This window comes from Girardinichthys multiradiatus, chromosome 20 (assembly GCF_021462225.1).
Source record: "Girardinichthys multiradiatus isolate DD_20200921_A chromosome 20, DD_fGirMul_XY1, whole genome shotgun sequence".
NCBI lineage: Eukaryota > Metazoa > Chordata > Actinopteri > Cyprinodontiformes > Goodeidae > Girardinichthys > Girardinichthys multiradiatus.
This window is the reverse complement of record NC_061812.1, coordinates 4,178,174-4,196,270: the sequence shown is the minus strand read 5'-3', so window position 1 is coordinate 4,196,270 and position 18,097 is coordinate 4,178,174. Positions and strand designations below refer to the sequence as shown.

Below are 18,097 nucleotides of genomic sequence, written 5' to 3'. Positions count from 1 at the left end.
AAACGTATCTTTGTTAGCCATCTTCTATTAAGTAAAAGGAGCTAAGAGAAATTGTCCAGAACAACAAACCTAATTAACAAATTATCCTTATAAACAGTTTACACAACTCACCAGTCTTTTGAACGCACACTCTCAGAGATACTACATAAAGTTTATCTAAACTCAGCTTCTGATGATTCTCACTGCTTCGTTTACATCTGTTCTTAACATTAGTCATAAACAGGCCGCACCCCTAGTGGCCAAACACCTCGGTAACCTGAGCTTAAATGTCTGGAACAAAATGAAACATCTCGTGTCCTAGAGTCCCGTGGTTCTGGATCCAAACACTGCAAACTCTAAACTCACCCGGTCTGAAGATCTGACAATCATGGGATGTGGAAACAAACAGAACGTTCCTGACAATCTGGAAAGGTTGGACTTGTTCTGCATCGTCCTGGGCCCTATCAGAACCATCCACTGTTCTGTCACCAATCGGGAAGCTGAGCAGGATGAGAGTCCTGCTAAACTGGAACAGGGGTAACCTGCTGTTCTTTGACCTTGATACCAACACACACATTCACACCTTCTCACATACAGCGGTTGGACAATGAAACTGAAACACCTGGTTTTAGACCACAATAATTTATTAGTATGGTGTAGGGCCTCCTTTTGCGGCCAATACAGCGTCAATTCATCTTGGGAATGACATATACAAGTCCTGCACAGTGGTCAGAGGGATTTTAAGCCATTCTTCTTGCAGGATAGTGGCCAGGTCACTACATGATACTGGTGGAGGAAAACGTTTCCTGACTCGCTCCTCCAAAACACCCCAAAGTGGCTCAATAATATTTAGATCTGGTAACTGTGCAGGCCATGGGAGATGTTCAACTTCACTTTCATGTTCATTAAACCAATCTTTCACCAGTCTTGCTGTGTGTATTGGTGCATTGTCATCCTGATACACGGCACCGCCTTCAGGATACAATGTTTGAACCATTGGATGCACATGGTCCTCAAGAATGGTTCGGTAGTCCTTGGCAGTGACGCGCCCATCTAGCACAAGTATTGGGCCAAGTGAATGCCATGATATGGCAGCCCAAACCATCACTGATCCACCCCCATGCTTCACTCTGGGCATGCAACAGTCTGGGTGGTACGCTTCTTTGGGGCTTCTCCACACCGTAACTCTCCCGGATGTGGGGAAAACAGTAAAGGTGGACTCATCAGATTTGGTTCAGTATCCTTGCACCATTGAAACCGACGTTTGGCATTGGCATGAGTGACCAAAGGTTTGGCTATAGCAGCCCAGCCGTGTATATTGACCCCGTGGAGCTCCCGACGGACAGTTCTGGTGGAAACAGGAGAGTTGAGGTGCACATTTAATTCTGCCATGATTTGGGCAGCCGTGGTTTTATGTTTTTTGGATACAATCCGGGTTAGCACCCGAACATCCCTTTCAGACAGCTTCCTCTTGTGTCCACAGTTAATCCTGTTGGATGTGGTTCGTCCTTCTTGGTGGTATGCTGACATTACCCTGGATACCGTGGCTCTTGATACATCACAAAGACTTGCTATCTTGGTCACAGATGCGCCAGCAAGACGTGCACCAACAATTTGTCCTCTTTTGAACTCTGGTATGTCACCCATAATGTTGTGTGCATTTCAATATTTTGAGCAAAACTGTGCTCTTACCCTGCTAATTGAACCTTCACATTCTGCTCTTACTGGTGCAATGTGCAATTAATGAAGACTGGCTACCAGGCTGGTCCAATTTAGCCTTGAAACCTCCCACATTAAAATGACAGGTGTTTCAGTTTCATTGTCCAACCCCTGTACATTTACTGAAAAACTGTTCCCATACTTCAACACTGTGAATCCATACAATAGACAGCATTGCTGACTGAAAACATTTAGTCTAATCAAGATCATCGCTGCATCAACACAGTTCCTGCTAACAAAAGGCTCTTCAGTGTCTCCAAGCACATACAAACCATTAATGTCTGATAGTTTCTGGAGAACCTGTTACGGTTTATTTGATATTGGACCCCAGAATGCAGACGAGCAGGCATCGTAATGGTAAGTGAAAAAAGGTTTAATTACGAAAACTCACTCTCAGCAGGAGGCAGGAACAAACAAACGGGCAGGCAAGACAGGCATGGCGTGATCAAAAAGACAAGACTTGGTTTGCAAACAAGACATGAGCATGAGAAATGTTTCCGCAATCAATGACAGAACAGGTGTGTATATATGGAGCATGGTGCAGGTGAACCGAATAAACTTAATTGACAGACAGAACAAAACGTGGCTGTGGCAAAAACAGAGACTCTTGAACACAAACTAACAGAAACTAGAAAAAACATGAAGCAAAAGCATAACCAGATCCGAAAACCAAACTTGACAAAACATGAACAAGACGACAAAACTAAAGCATGACCAGGAAAATAAACAGAAACATGACTCAAAATCTAAGAAGAATAATAACAAAAGAACGAGTCAAAACCTTAACTGTGAAAAACATAAGAAAAAACCAGAAACCCAAAACCAAACAACCCCAAATCATAACAGAACCAGTTCATAAAAAATGTGCACAACACAACTGATGGTCCCAACCCCATTTATAAGGCTTGAAATCCCACTTATTAAACCTGACAGGGCACACCTGTGAAGTGAAAACCATTTCAGGTGACTACCTCTTGAAGCTCATCAACAGAATACCAAGAGTGTGTGGAGCAGTAATCAAAGCTAAAGGTGGCTACTTTGAAGAACCTAAAATATAAGACATATTTTCAGTTGTTTCACACTTTTTTGTTCAGTATATAATTCCACATGTGTTAATTCATAGTTTTGATGCCTTCAGTGTGAAGCTACAATATTCATAGTCATGAAAATAAAGAAAACTCTTTGAATGAAAAGGTGTGTCCAAACTTTTGGTCTGTACTGTATATATTGAAAATAAAAAATGTCTTGTAATTAATTTGTATTTAAATTAAGTGTAATTTCAGCAGAACTGTGTTTTACTGTATACAGGATATTTTTTTTTACATGCTAGTGAGAAATGTGGTAATTTATTTCCAGATCATTCATTATATTCTACTGTTTTTCTCCACTGCAGTTTTTTGACAGCGTCAGGTAAAACGTCTTTTTAAAATTAGGATTTTAAATTATGTATGCCATAAGACTTTGTACATTCTGAGCTGCACATGTGAAACTAGACACACAGGCTGAATCGTACCCTGTTCTACACACACACACACACACACACACACACACACACACACACACACACACCCTAACTGTCTGTTGAACTGTGTTTGAACCAGCATATAAATAAAGAGAGAGGGTGTCAACACTTTGTAGTTCGCACTGCAGAGTGTGGACTGCCCTTGGTGCAAGATTAACAGAGACTGTGTCGTTCCTCTGAGTTGACTAAATAATACCTAACATTATGACATAAGCTTCTGTTTTAACAACAATTCAGGGCAAACTGATTAAAATGATCAAAGGCGATGAAAATAAAGAATCCAAAAACGTAAACTCCTGACCAGCCAGATTCACTGCATACATGTTATGTTATTTCTGTTATCTTCGACATCCTCTTGGAGAAGGACCATACCTTGTGAATAATAACTTAGACATGGTATTCTCTAGGTCACAAGGTCTCAGTCCTGTTGTCTAATGAAAGCTAGTTTAAACTCATCATGACCAGAGAGACCAGAGCCTGTTTCCTGGAGATAAAGACATTTTATGCAGTGAGAACAAGCCTTGTTTTCAGATGACAGTGGTGCAAAAATATCTGGTTCTGGAAAGTGCTGTTAAGAGCCATCTCAGGAGTTTCCCAGCTTCCTTCACAGGAAGTGAGTGAAAACCTTCACCTTTGGTTTAAAGAAACACGGCCATACAATCAAATATCTGGAAGATGAGACAGACTGTGTATTTATAATTACTGCTCTGAAATGACAAAGAAAAGCCAGTTTCATGTCTCTCAGGTTACAGTAACATAATGAGACTATTGCTCGACATAAGCTGCACCCTGTTCTCTCACCTTCATACCTGATATTTGCCAGTAAATATCTGTCCTTCTTCCTCATCAACATGAACATAAAAACCACATGCACAGCTGAAACTAGATCAAACTGACAAGATGCACTGAGAGAGGACACACAGAGCAGGAAACAGCACAGACTGTGAGTTTTACAGCCAACACTGTTGCAGGGTGTGAATGCATGAGTGACTGAGAAGCTGCTTGGAGTGAGTTTTAACTGAACGGAGAAGCAATGTCTCTGAGAACGAAGGAGGACCTCTCCTGCTCCATCTGCTGCGACATCTTCAGTGACCCCATGGTCTTGCTCTGCAGCCACAGCTTCTGTAGACGCTGCCTGAATAACTGGTGGGAAGGGAAAATAATACTAGAGTGTCCACTTTGTAAGAAAAGATCTACTACGAGCTCTGTGAGGCATTCCTACAAAAAGAAAAAAGAAAGTTTCACCGAAACAAGAGATTCTCTGCAGTCTGCATGGAGAGAGATTCAAACTCTTCTGTGTGGAGCACAAGGAGCCTTTATGTCTCATTTGTCAGCATTCAGATGAACACGCTGGACACAGCTTCAAACCTATTAATGAAGTTGCAGAGGGGCAGAAAAAAGAGCTCAGAAGGGTCCTGGGGGAATTACAGGAGAAACTGAAGGTCTTCAAAGAAGAGAAAGGAAACTTGGATCAGAGAGCTGAACACGTGAAGCTCTAGGCCCAACAAACCGAGGGACACATCAGGGAGCAGTTCAGGAAGCTACGTCTGTTTCTCCAGAAGGAAGAAGAAACCAGGATTGCTGCTCTGAGGACAGAAGAAAACAAGAAGACTCATCAGTTAAACCTGAAGATTGATGCGCTGAGTAAAGAGATTGCTGCTCTTTCACAAACAATTAAAGACACAGAGGTAATGCTGAAAGCTGAGGATGCCTTGTTGCTGCAGAACTTTAAGACTGCTGTACAAACTATCCGACAGCGCTCCCTGCTGGATGATCCACAGCCTGCCTCAGGAGCTCTGATAGATGTGGCCAAACACCTGGGCAACCTGAGCTTCAACGTCTGGAACAAGATGAAACATCTCATGTCCTACACTCCTGTGGTTCTGGATCCAAACACTGCAAACTTTGAGCTCATCCTCTCTGAAGATCTAACGATCATGGGATGTGTTTTCTATGGAGAATAGGGTGCATTGATGGAAAATACTTCACACGGGCCCTATCAGAACCGTCCACTGCTCTGTCACTGATCAGGAAGCTGAGCAGGATCAGAGTCCTGCTGGACTGGAACAGGGAAAGCTGCTGTTCTCCAACCTTGATACCATCAAACACATTCACGCCTTCTCACATACATTTGCTGAAAAAACTGTTCCCATACGTCAACACTTTGAATGCATCTCCTCTGAGCATAATGCATGAGAACTTCTGCCTAAGGCCCAGTTAAAACAAACAGCAGTGCTAACTGAAAACATTTAGCGTTTTTAAGGTCCTTTCTGCACTGTGCAGCAGAGTGTCGATTTAAAGATGTGCAAAGTCTCCCAGGATCCATCATCTATCCACCATCCACTGATCAGAAAGTCTTCTCAAAAAACTGATGCATTAAAACATTCATTCAGGGCATTACTTAGCAAATAAGCATCAATACATGTTTATAGTTAACAAAATGCATTTTTATACAGGTTTTATCTCATTTCAAGCAAATATTTCTCATTGTTGAAAGTGGTTAAATAATTTGGAAATGTGGGATTTAAGTTGCCAAAATGTTTCTGAAACTTTGATGAGCCAATAAATAATATACAGATAAAACTTAAAGTTCTTGTGTTTGTTTAAATAGAATAACAGGAAGAAAGGTTCTTTTATATTTTAACGTTTGGTCATCTTGGGGTCCTGAACAGCTCTGTTTTTTGGGTGGTTTTCCAGTAAAGGTTTCCAAGCTTCAATATCAAAAAGCTTTTTCTGAAGCTCTAAATGGTCATCAGAATAATCCAATAAGCAGTGTGGAAAGTTAGTTATTCAGTTTTTGCTTTGGACATGCAGGCCCTGTTACTAGACAACAAGGAACACGAGTGTTTCAGATACGTCCTTAAATGAAACGGAGAAGATGAGTCATTTTTGGGTACAGATCCCTGTTATCGTAACTGTCCTAATGTTTTCATTAGAAGATGTTTTGACACACTGAGGTAGAAGACGTGCTAAAGGTCGGGGTAGATGTCCTCACACACTGAGCCAGGTTCTGGTTCTGCTGGAGGTTTCTTCCTCTAGCAGAGCTCTCCTTTCCATCATCACCACATGCATGTTCAGTATGAGGGTTTGCTGCAGAGTCACTGACTCCATGCAGTCGGCTGGGTTTCCTTAGATCAGGGGTCTGCAACCTGTGGTTCTGGAGCCAAAAGTGGCTCTTTGGACCTTCTGTGATGGCTCCTAAAAACTTTGGCTAAAAATGATAAAATACCAACAATTGTATTTAAATAAAAACAAATGCAGGTTTAAGCAGCTTTTTCATGGGATCTGTACATTATGTTTCTACAACAGAAGGACACTAAAAGTACCACTAATATTGTTTAAATCTATTTTTCTTTTTTAAGTTGAAAACTATGTGCTTTTTTTTTTTACATCATTTTCCACAAATATCCACATCCTATAGAACTAAAGGCATACATTCTCTTTTTGCAAACGTTTTTTATTTTCTTTATTTTAAAACCTAAAAATAGAAATAAAACTGCTTCTTTAAAAAATGACAACAGAATCCTTTAATTGCTATTTATTAAAAGCTCAAAGTTTTTTATAAAAAGGTCAAGTAACGTTTGCGGCTCTAAACGGGTTTTATGCAGCAGGACTGCATGTAAAATGGGCTCCTTGTACTGGTTGTAGAGCCCTGGTTGAGACAGAAAACACTGGAATAATAAACTCAGCTGGACTGCATGCTTTTCTAACCAGGATCCATTTGGAGTTTATGTCAGTGACTTTAAATCAACATGATTAAAATGAACTGAAAAAATTAAATTAGAGTTTAGTTTTTTGTAAAATGTAAAATATGAGACAATATTTGATGTGAATCTGTGCTTTATAAATACAGTGAATTTACTCAAATGTATTGGATCTCCTGGGCCACAGTTTTGGTCTTTTATCAACAGTTACAGTAAGACACGTTTGAACTTTGAAAACTTGGAGAATGAAATGAAATACCTAACTTTTATTTCTACATCTGCTGGTTCTTTTATACATTTAAAAACATGAACCCTATTTTTGCTGCTGATGACTGAATCATGCTATGGGGATGTTTCTCAGCAGCAGGAGACCATCCTTACAGTGAAGCATGGTGGTGGCAGCATCATGCTATGGGGATGTTTCTCAGCAGCAGGAGACCATCCTTACAGTGAAGCATGGTGGTGGCAGCATCATGCTATGGGGATGTTTCTCATCAGCAGGAGACCATCCTTACAGTGAAGCATGGTGGTGGCAGCATCATGCTATGGGGATGTTTCTCAGCAGCAGGAACTGCCAGACTAGTCAGGATAGAGGGAAAGATGAATGCTGCAATGTACAGAGACATCCTGGATGAAAACCTGCTCCAGAGCTCTTGACCTCAGACTGGATCGACGTTTCATTTTTTTAGCTGGACAACGACCCAAAGCACAACGCCAAGATTTCAAAGAACAGGACCTTCACAGAACCACTCTGTGAAGGTCCTGGAGAGGCCAAGCCAGAGTCCAGGTTTGAATCAGATTGAACATCTCTGGAGAGATCTGAACATGGCTGAACAGACATCTCCCATCCAACCTGATGGAGCCCGAGATGTTCTGTGAAGAACGGGCCAAACTGCCTGAAGATGGGTGAGCTCAGCTGTGGCATCATATTCAAAAAGACTTGAGGTTGTAACTGAGCCAAAGATGGATCAACAAAGTATTAAGCAAAGGCTGTGAATGTTTGTCTAAATGTGAATTTTTTGTTTTCTACTTTTATAAATCTGCAACAATCTCAAACTTCTTTCATTTTGTCATAATGAGGCATTGTGGGTAGAGAGGAAGGAGATCAATGTGACACCATGTGGAATCAGGATGTAACATAACTAAAGGTGGAAAAAGTGAATACTTTCTGGAAGCACTGTATGTATCTTTCTCCTCCTGCAGTGTAACAACAACCAATGAGGCCCGAAGAGGTAAAAGCAGTAGAACTAGTCTGGATCTGTTTATTACTGATTAGAAATTCTGAAAACACTGAATTAGTTGGAAGTTATTGTCAAAATGAAAAATATATTTAGTAAAAAAAAAAAGGCACAATATGTACTGCGTAGGGTGCAGAGTTCGGTAAACATGCAGACCAGTGACATATTTCCATTGAAGCTGGCCCATCTCTGAAGGATGCCAGAACCATAGGTTCTAGAGCTGAACCTGGGCTGGAGCTGCTTCCGCAGCAGAACCAGTTTGCTTTTCCACCAGTGAGCCAGGTCTGAAATGGTTTTATGGATTCAGTGGAAGATCATAAACTGGGAGTGCAGCTGTAATCAGATCATCGACCCATTTAAACGAGGTGAGGGTGGCTTCAAAACAAACTATTCTGGTGCTAATTCATGTTTTATATTCAACCAATGAAAACTAAAGCATAAGTTCTGAGTTTTAAACAAGGCGCTCCCAATGTGTTGATTGACTGCTGTGCCCCATGAGCCCATGTCTAGCTCCTGCTGAAAGCGGTTCTTCCCCTGGTCCAGCAGCGTACTGTCGAGTGGTTCGGACCCGTCTTCTCGGTACAGTGACCGAGCTCTTCTCGTGGAACTAGTGGTTGGGAAGCTCCAGCACCGGGCGGGTGAAAAGGGCCCCATAGGGCACTGGTGACATAGCAAGTTACAGGGAGTCACTGAAGGATCTGAAAAGCTAAAACCGACCAGTTCTGTGAAACAACGAGATTTCTAAACCCGTTTACCAACCCTTCCTTCCATCACTCACTTCCTCATTGGTTAATGTACTGGGACTGCTGCTGAAGAGCAAAGAACAGCCAACCAAATGGATTCCTTTAGAACAATTTATTTTATACAGTAAAACAGGTTTAAGTCAGACTTTCTGAAGGACAGCAAAAGATGAATTGACAGAACCAGACTTGTATCCAGACCCATATCAGAGTTTCAGCATCCAGTATCTTACAGAACTTATCAGTCAACCGTGACAAAGCAGCCGAAACAAGATGCAAAGATGTGACCTGCTGCTGGAGATGAACTCTGACCAGGGTGCGTTCAAGAACGCCACAAATCTCACCAGGATGTGTTTTCTCACACAACTGATTCTATCATCCTGTCAACAAAAAAAAAGGCATTTCTCACTGAAATCAACATATTTATCCCAGTAGTTCTCCTCTCACAACATGCCATGTTTATCAGTTATTGTGTTCAAACGATGATCCTGGGGTAGGCCTTGTGGGGCTCTTGAACGCACCGCCTCTTCTTTAGGTCTAGGTTGGGAATATGTTTGTTTTCCATTACTTGGGAGGCCTGTAGGCAATCTTCCTGCTCTTCAGCACCGACCATCTGTGTCGCTTCAAGTAGTAGAGCAGCGGGATAAGGATAGCAGAGCCCATCAGCAGCTAGTAGAACAAAAACACACAGATTAGGGTGAAAACATCCAGAACTACGGTTTCCTGCCGCATCTGTAGTCCTTGCCCATGTCTGATCAGTGTTTCAAACAGCTATTGTTGTTATATTATTGGACAGTATATTGTAAGGAGGAAGTGGTTAATTGGCTTGTACGTCTGTACCTTCAGTCCCATGCGTTTACGTTGGTCATGCTCTGGCTCGGCGGCCCATCGCAGGAAAGTACACACATCTTTAGCAACCTGACTCATGGTGGCTGAGGTTCCTATAACCACAGACACAGACCATCAGCATCAGATTTGTGTCTACGCTTACTTTCTGGTATTATCTCCTCCTGTGCAGCACGGCAGCCAATCACACGCTTCACCTACCGTCGTCATACTCAAGAATCTCATTGTAAATGGGTGGAGCCATGCCGATAGCCTGACCAGGGAAGTAGGGGTTGTAGTAAAGTCCTTCTCTCACCGAGACTCCTGCAGGGGGGTCACAGTAACCCGTCAACAGGCTGAAGACGTAGTCTTCACCTCCATGTCTGCAGGGAGCAGAGGTGGACAAACAGTGAGCATCATCAGGGTTATTACAGGTAGTTCTCAGCATGTAGATTTCACTCAGTATGTTTTTTGTGTTTCAGGGGGTACCTGGCATTGATGATGTAGCTGAGGTCAGGAGGGAGAGCTCCGTTGTTGGCAGCACGGGCTGCTTCAGGGTTGGAGTAGGGCTTTGGGAAGTAGTCTGAAAGCTTTCCTGGTCTGGTGAACATCTCGCCGTTCTCATCAGGACCATCCACAACTTCAACCTAAACCCAACAAGAGAATGAAGTGAGCTGAATAAGCTCCTAATGAGACAGCAGAACCTTCCGGTGGTGCCATCTAGTGGCAGAATAAGAAGTTAGAACGAAAGCTTCAGGAAAACCTGTGAAAAGACATGATGTTTATTCCATGCAGCTGCACCAGCCTCACCTCTTCAGCCATGGCCTTGACCTCGTCCTCTGTGTGCGACACTCCCACCAGGTTTCTGAAGGCCAGGTACTCCATACTATGGCAGGCTGAACACACCTGCTTATACACCTGGTAGCCACGACGAATACTGCAATGCAAGGACAAAAGAAGATGTGGTCATCAACACGGCCAGGATGTGACTTTAAACCAAGAGTGTTCACGCCTTATAAATCAACCAGGGCAGCCGCTGAACTGGGAGTACTGGTAGGTTAAAGTAAAAACTGCCAATTATTTAAAAGCCTTTGTAACAAATGTTGCATCTGACTTTGTTGCTTTGGTAAATATCAGCTCTTATTTCACCAATATGAACCTCTTTCAATATTTAGCTTATTTTTGACCAGTTAGTGCACTGGTGTTGGCATGTAACCAACATGTTGGACCTCGTGTTGAGACGTCTGTATGTTCACACACAAACATCAGTATTAATTAATCTCAACATTATTTCTCCTTGCTGTCGAATGTATTTTTTATCCAGAAGCTTCTTTTAATCTTTAAAAACAGTCCAGTTTGTCCCTTAACCCTCTAAGGTTTCCAGATCTGCACAGACCATCGGCAGCACTAACTGCCTCCTCTGCTCACACACCAAGCATGGAGATGTGTTGGTCAAATGAACCGTCCTGCATCAGTAAAATACTTGTATCAGAGGGGTTTTCTGTCAGCATTTCAGTTCTTTTACATTCAAAACATTTTTAAAAGAAAAAAACTTTCCGATTCAACCTGTCAAACCAAAAAATATCTCAACAGAAATCAATCTGTAAGGGAGAAATGTGGAGTAATGAACTTGTGTGGTTCCTCTTTGTGTTTATGCTGATGTCATGGCGTTGGCGATCCCAGTCCACACACCTGGCGTGGTCCAGAGAGGACAGGAGTCCGGAGTGGCTCCAGGGGTAGTTGGGAGGGTGGAGCTCCAACTCAGAGGCTTTCACAGACTGGTGGAGCATCAGAGCGAGCCCGGCACCACCAGCTGTGACCACGCCCACTGTTGTTAGGGCAACCTTCTTCTTGCATGTCAGACTGGCGAAAGACATGTTGGCCTAGAAACACACAGAAAACTGAGGTCAGAGTTCAAAAAAGTGTTTTCACTTACTCGCTAATTTGTTGATCTCAGTTAGTAGAAGAGATCTTTTACTGCCGAATATCTAAAAACATCTGAATTTGGAAGGTTTAAAGCTGTTCAGTTCTTATGAACTTTGTTTTAGAGCAACAGAAAGTAAAAGCTCCACCGTCTCAGTCTATAAGAGAGGAAATACCAGGAGGCAACTTTTCACTTAACAGCTGAACAAAAGGAAAAATTGGTTAACATAAAGAACTTTTATGGTGATTACAACAAAACTATTTCCTTCTACATCTGGCATGAATATTTAACCATGAAGGCTGCTCTGTGACGACATGCCAAAGATCTCACACCCCAAACCAATTCCCTGTGAGCAGCGTTTCATTTATTATCCAAGAATCTTATCTGAACAAACACACCTGTGATGCCACCTGGATGTCACCTTTAAACCAAATGTAGCCGTTTTCTTGATGTTTTCACGTGTTCTCCATGAATGCGTGCGTTCTCTGCATTTATTGTTGCCATTGCCTTTGTGTCCTTTCCCCATTTTAACTCTTCATAGAAGCTGCGTCTGACCCGGTGTTTCTGCGTTTGTCTTCTGTCTGTTCCTGGAGGTGGTCGTCAGCTACGCTTCTGCTGCCAATAAATTCCTGTTATCTCTCTAAAACTCCTCATTTCGGTTGAAAGATGTACTTTTACCACTACCTACATGTAGTCTCTTTCATCCCATAGAAAGGACTACTGGTTCAGAGTTTATCTGTTTTGTTTTCTTAGATGAATCCAGTAACTGAGTCGCTGCAGCCTGTGTTTTCTTGTGCCTTTGCCCCGTCTCCTCAAGCTTCTAGTCATTCGCGGCAGATGGACCCTCATACTGAGCCGGGTTCTGCTGGAGGTCTCCTCCCGTTGAAAAGCGGTTCATTGTTTCTACGGTTGCCTCGTGCTTTGTCAGGAAGAGAGATCGCTGCAAAGTGAATGACTCGATCCAATCGCCTGGCGTCCTTGGATAACTTTCTACCAGCAGACATTAGAAACTGCTGTGTTCTAGAACTATCATTGAGTTGGAATGAACGTCTCTAAAAAAACAAGTGTGATGAAAAACAGATCATTTTACCCAACAACGACTGCAGTATATTGGATTTCTCTAAATATGTATTTCTGGATTTGAATTGGACCCGTTTGTCTTGTAAAGTGACTAAAGATGACATTCGTTGTGACAAGCTGTCATAATAATATACTGGATGGGACTAAAATGTTACAGATGTGCGAATGATCCAAATATTGTCATCAAAGCAGTTGCAACTGTTTACTTAGGAAAAAATATAAAAAATGAGACATTTCTGTTTAGGTTTCTTTCTGCTTCTGTCAGAAGTTTCATGTTTGTTTCTTCCACGACTATGTGAGCTTTGAGAAATAAAGCTGGTATCGCGACGTCAAAGAAGCCGTGGTACAGTGTTGACAGAAAGGTCATTCATGGAGGCCTAAATTCAAACTTTGCCTAATTGAGTAAATCATTTCACTCATAGGAAGATGGAGATGGAACTGAAAACACCACGACCAAATATTTACTAAACTGTAGCAAAAAATTATACATGACCATAACCAAGAAAAGTAAATCAGGTTCAAATTTAGACCCAAAATGTGTCAAATCAACCTTAAATATGTCAACAAAAAAAGAAAACCAGTAAAGCTAACGAGGGATTGCAGCAGGACGTGTACCCAGCTTCACTACAAGAATAATTTAAATAATATACCCAGATGTCATTTCATGACCTGGCTCACATATTTATACAGCAGTGACTGAAGGTCCACATTCAAACCAGAACTGAGGTGAACCTAAAGCACGAGGTCCAGTTACAACAAGCGTTGTTGCTTAATGTGAATGATCCAAAGCCAATTATGAAACTGTCCTTCGCTGCCGTTTCTATAACCAGACAGAAGGTCACCACATGATGACCTCCCTGCGCCTTTAAAACACAACACACCCACCGGCCTCCATCTCCAACCTGCCGCAGGGCTGCAATTACAAATTAGACATTAAATCAAACTTTGGAAGCGATTGTTCTGTGTGATTACAGGTGATTACAGGGACTCCTAATGGCACAGCTGAATCTTAAGAGCTGGTCACTATATCTGTCATATCAGTATAATAAAAGCAACATCAACACCAGAGAATTACAAACTAGTCAAAACATATATTTTCATATATTCATGACATGCGGATTATGCTCATACAGACACACACCTGAGTTATATTCTAACAGTTGCAATATTTCTATTTAAACAATGATACTTCTGCAGGAACCGGCTTTTTCTCCACCGGAAGTTCTCATCAGTCTTTCTCATGCTAGCTAGTTAGCTCACCTTAGTCACTTTCGGGCAGTGTTTATAAACTCAGAGGACAGAGCATGAGCCGTTTCTCTCCTAATGGGTTTTCTCCTCCTGCTTTGAGGACAAATCCGGGACAGTCGAGCCCGGCATGTGCGAACAGTCCAACACGACATTAAGCGTCAACTCACTGGCTGCCTTAAGTAACGGGTAATGCAACAACTTTGCGGTATTTAGACAAAAAGCCACAAAGTCAGAGTTGATGCTTCTACCTCATGACTGACCAAACAACACAAGTAGAAAGCTACCGTCCTAAATGACACGCTGAACCCAGGGGGAAGACAAGTGACCTTGTCTCTCAGTCCGCCGTTAGCCGGTGAGCTAATCTTAGTTCGCTGGTAGGACATGACTAACATAACTTTAATAAAATAACACTCTTAAAAACATACAACGGTCCAAAGGGCTGATACTGGACTCATCTATCGATCTACCTTGGGAGTCTTGAGAGTGTTCCCCGTACTGAGGAGAGCTCTCCCAGTCCCGGAGAGCGCCACGACCCGGAGCGCCGCCATCTTCTCAGTTCTGCACCAAGTTACAGAAGTGAAACAAACAAGCCGTTTCCGGGCGGTCTCTTCAAAATAAAATACATTAGCGTGAGGGACTCGGTTACGTTTGTCAAAATAAAAGCAGTTAAAATCAGTTGGACTTGTGAGCATTGACTGTAGGCCCCACGGGGATCTCTAAATATATGAGTAATATTTTCTGTGACTGATTTCTTATTGCTTCTGTTTCAAGAAACTCTACATACTCAAATCAGTTTATATCATTTATATCAGTTTATCGGTTTATATTATTTCATTATCTAAATATTTATGATCTTCTGTTGGGATAATGCCGAAGTCCTCCTTCCAAGCTGACTGGGATTTTTTTTCTGTGGCTCTGAAGTGATGGAAATAGCCTATGATATGATATGACAGGTCTAGATGGGTCATCCCTGAATAACAGAAGTTTTAGCTCCTGGGCCAAAACCAAAGAGTCCAGATATATTACAAGCTCAGTAATAGATTGGAAGAAATGTCCTTCCATGCTACAGGATCTTTTAAACATCTATCAGTCAGTCACTGACTAATCTTTTAAACAAATTAATTAATTCAAGAGCTACTGCGGGAAAGACCTGAAAAAGAAACAAAACCCTAAGAAGGATGTTTTATGTTAACGTCATTAATTCTACCTAAATGAAAAGGAAAATCCATTTTATCTACTGTGGCCGTATACTACTGGCAGATAAATGCATTATGAATATTGTTACAGTTCAACAACGATAATATTTATCAGCTCTATACTGTAATTGAGCTGGAACTTATTTTTCACAATTCAGCGATTATTTACGCGAAAGTCTTGTTCGTCGGGTGAACTTTTATTTTGAAGCTAACAAAACCGGAAATACACACTACCATGGTGTCGGAATCAACTTTACGTAAATGTTACAAAACATATTTACAAAACGCTTTTTTTTTCATTTCTATTTCGTCTATTTGTTGTTTGATAATGTATGCTAATTAATAAAGTACATCTCTAAACTTGTTTCAATGTCTTATTGTTTTTATGTGGAACAACATGGATTTAAGGCTGATTATAACTATGAATAAGACTTGACGTTTATTGGCTAATGGTGACCTTATTTAACATCTTCAGTCTTGACCTCGATCATGAAGCTAGTGTCAGACACTTCATTAATAAGTAGTCCTTCAGGTTTGCTACACATTCCAGCCCTCAATTATATATATAACCAGACAGAAAATTATTTTTGAATCAATGAACTGAGATAAAAGACTGAACATTAAGAATGTATAATTTAAACTGCATACACTGAGCCAAAGCTGGGGAACAATAGTCTGCCCCGGGGAGGGAAGAAAGGAGAGAATTTAGTGAGTTCGATTCCACCTGTGAGCATGTTGTTTATAGAAAATATTTATAATTAAAGTGTTTAAGTGTTAAATGTAAACAACATGTCCATTTAAAAACTAAAATCATTGTTAAATGTATTATTTTGTGCAAATAAAAATGTCAGCAACTACTTAGCTGTTTAGCTTTGAACTTAACTGAAAATACAGCATTCCTTTGTCATAATCCTTCATTTTTAAGGTTCATAGTAACTAAAGTGTTCTTAATTTTATTTTTTTCAATGACATATTTCAATAAAGCACATTATACACATTCAAGTGTACTTTAATAACATTAATCATATCTAGCTTTTATATTCATTATTTGCTGCAAATTAGCAGTTTAAAGTATAGTATTTTCTGGAAAGATGTCTTTCCTAAAGTACTTTCTGTGTTAAAGACAAGAAACTGAATATTTTTTATAGAACCAAATGTTTATTATTCAACAATTAAAACAGTGAGAACCAGGAAACAGGAGTAACTGTACACAATAAAACTGTTTGTAAAAGCTTTCATATTTAAAACAAGACAAAGAGGAAACAGATTCACATTTATTTTTGCTTTTTAATGTGTTCTAGCCAAAGCTCCTTTGTCATGCTTTCATTGGAGGGACAGTAAATATGTCCTCTATACTGGCTGTGTCCTCTCTCAGCAATTCTAAACTGCCCACATTTTTTGCATGTATTGTGCAAAACCTTGTCAGTTTTCGGGGTGCTTTAGTGGGAGCCAGAGCAGGAGCATGTGGTGGAACACCAGCCCCCGTAAGATGCTTCCCACAAGCTTGGCAGAACACCCTAACTTTCCACTGATGATAGGGCATCCACACCAGAAGCCGGTGGGTAAAAAAACGATCGGGTGTTGGTACCTGGTGGTAGATGAGCTCATCTGAAGATAAAATCAACAGATTTTTAAGAATCAAATGTAATAACGCAATTTTACTGCATTCAACAAAATAAGTAAAATATCTAATAACTCAAAAAATGTATATGACAGCAATTTTCAAAAAATCCAAAGCAAAGCATCATTTTGTGTCAATACTAAATAACAGTTAATAATAACAATAATAATAACAGCACACTTAACTTACAGGTCCTTCTCAAAATATTAGCATATTGTGATAAAGTTCATTATTTTCCATAATGTCATGATGAAAATTTAACATTCATATATTTTAGATTCATTGCACACTAACTGAAATATTTCAGGTCTTTTATTGTCTTAATACGGATGATTTTGGCATACAGCTCATGAAAACCCAAAATTCCTATCTCACAAAATTAGCATATCATTAAAAGGGTCTCTAAACGAGCTATGAACCTAATCATCTGAATCAACGAGTTAACTCTAAACACCTGCAAAAGATTCCTGAGGCCTTTAAAACTCCCAGCCTGGTTCATCACTCAAAACCCCAATCATGGGTAAGACTGCCGACCTGACTGCTGTCCAGAAGGCCACTATTGACACCCTCAAGCAAGAGGGTAAGACACAGAAAGACATTTCTGAACAAATAGGCTGTTCCCAGAGTGCTGTATCAAGGCACCTCAGTGGGAAGCCTGTGGGAAGGAAAAAGTGTGGCAGAAAACGCTGCACAACAAGAAGAGGTGACCGGACCCTGAGGAAGATTGTGGAGAATGGCCGATTCCAGACCTTGGGGGACCTGCGGAAGCAGTGGACTGAGTCTGGAGTAGAAACATCCAAAGCCACCGTGCACAGGCGTGTGCAGGAAATGGGCTACAGGTGCCTCATTCCCCAGACCTGGGCTACAGAGAAGCAGCACTGGACTGTTGCTCAGTGGTCCAAAGTACTTTTTTCGGATGAAAGCAAATTCTGCATGTCATTCGGAAATCAAGGTGCCAGAGTCTGGAGGAAGACTGGGGAGAAGGAAATGCCAAAATGCCAGAAGTCCAGTGTCAAGTACCCACAGTTAGTGATGGTCTGGGGTGCCGTGTCAGCTGCTGGTGTTGGCCCACTGTGTTTTATCAAGGGCAGGGTCAATGCAACTAGCTATCAGGAGATTTTGGAGCACTTCATGCTTCCATCTGCTGAAAAGCTTTATGGAGATGAAGATTTCATTTTTCAGCACGACCTGGCACCTGCTCACAGTGCTAAAACCACTGGTAAATGGTTTACTGACCATGGTATCACTGTGCTCAATTGGCCTGCCAACTCTCCTGACCTGAACCCCATAGAGAATCTGTG

General features: G+C 41.2%; 1 protein-coding gene and 1 pseudogene across 1 annotated transcript; one reads left to right on the top strand and one right to left on the bottom strand.

The window, feature by feature from the left end:
* Positions 1-4,164: 4,164 nt before the first annotated feature.
* Positions 4,165-5,686, top strand: LOC124857497 (annotated as a pseudogene).
* A 3,316-nt stretch (positions 5,687-9,002) lies between these two features.
* Positions 9,003-14,598, bottom strand: LOC124856232 (cytochrome c1, heme protein, mitochondrial). The gene is made up of 7 exons (XM_047346518.1): positions 14,447-14,598; positions 11,420-11,610; positions 10,538-10,664; positions 10,217-10,374; positions 9,950-10,110; positions 9,743-9,843; positions 9,003-9,571 (listed from the first exon to the last, which is right to left on the bottom strand). Exons 1-7 carry the CDS (start codon positions 14,525-14,527, stop codon positions 9,467-9,469), a joined length of 924 nt encoding a protein of 307 aa, XP_047202474.1. The 5' UTR covers positions 14,528-14,598; the 3' UTR covers positions 9,003-9,466.
* Positions 14,599-18,097: the final 3,499 nt, after the last annotated feature.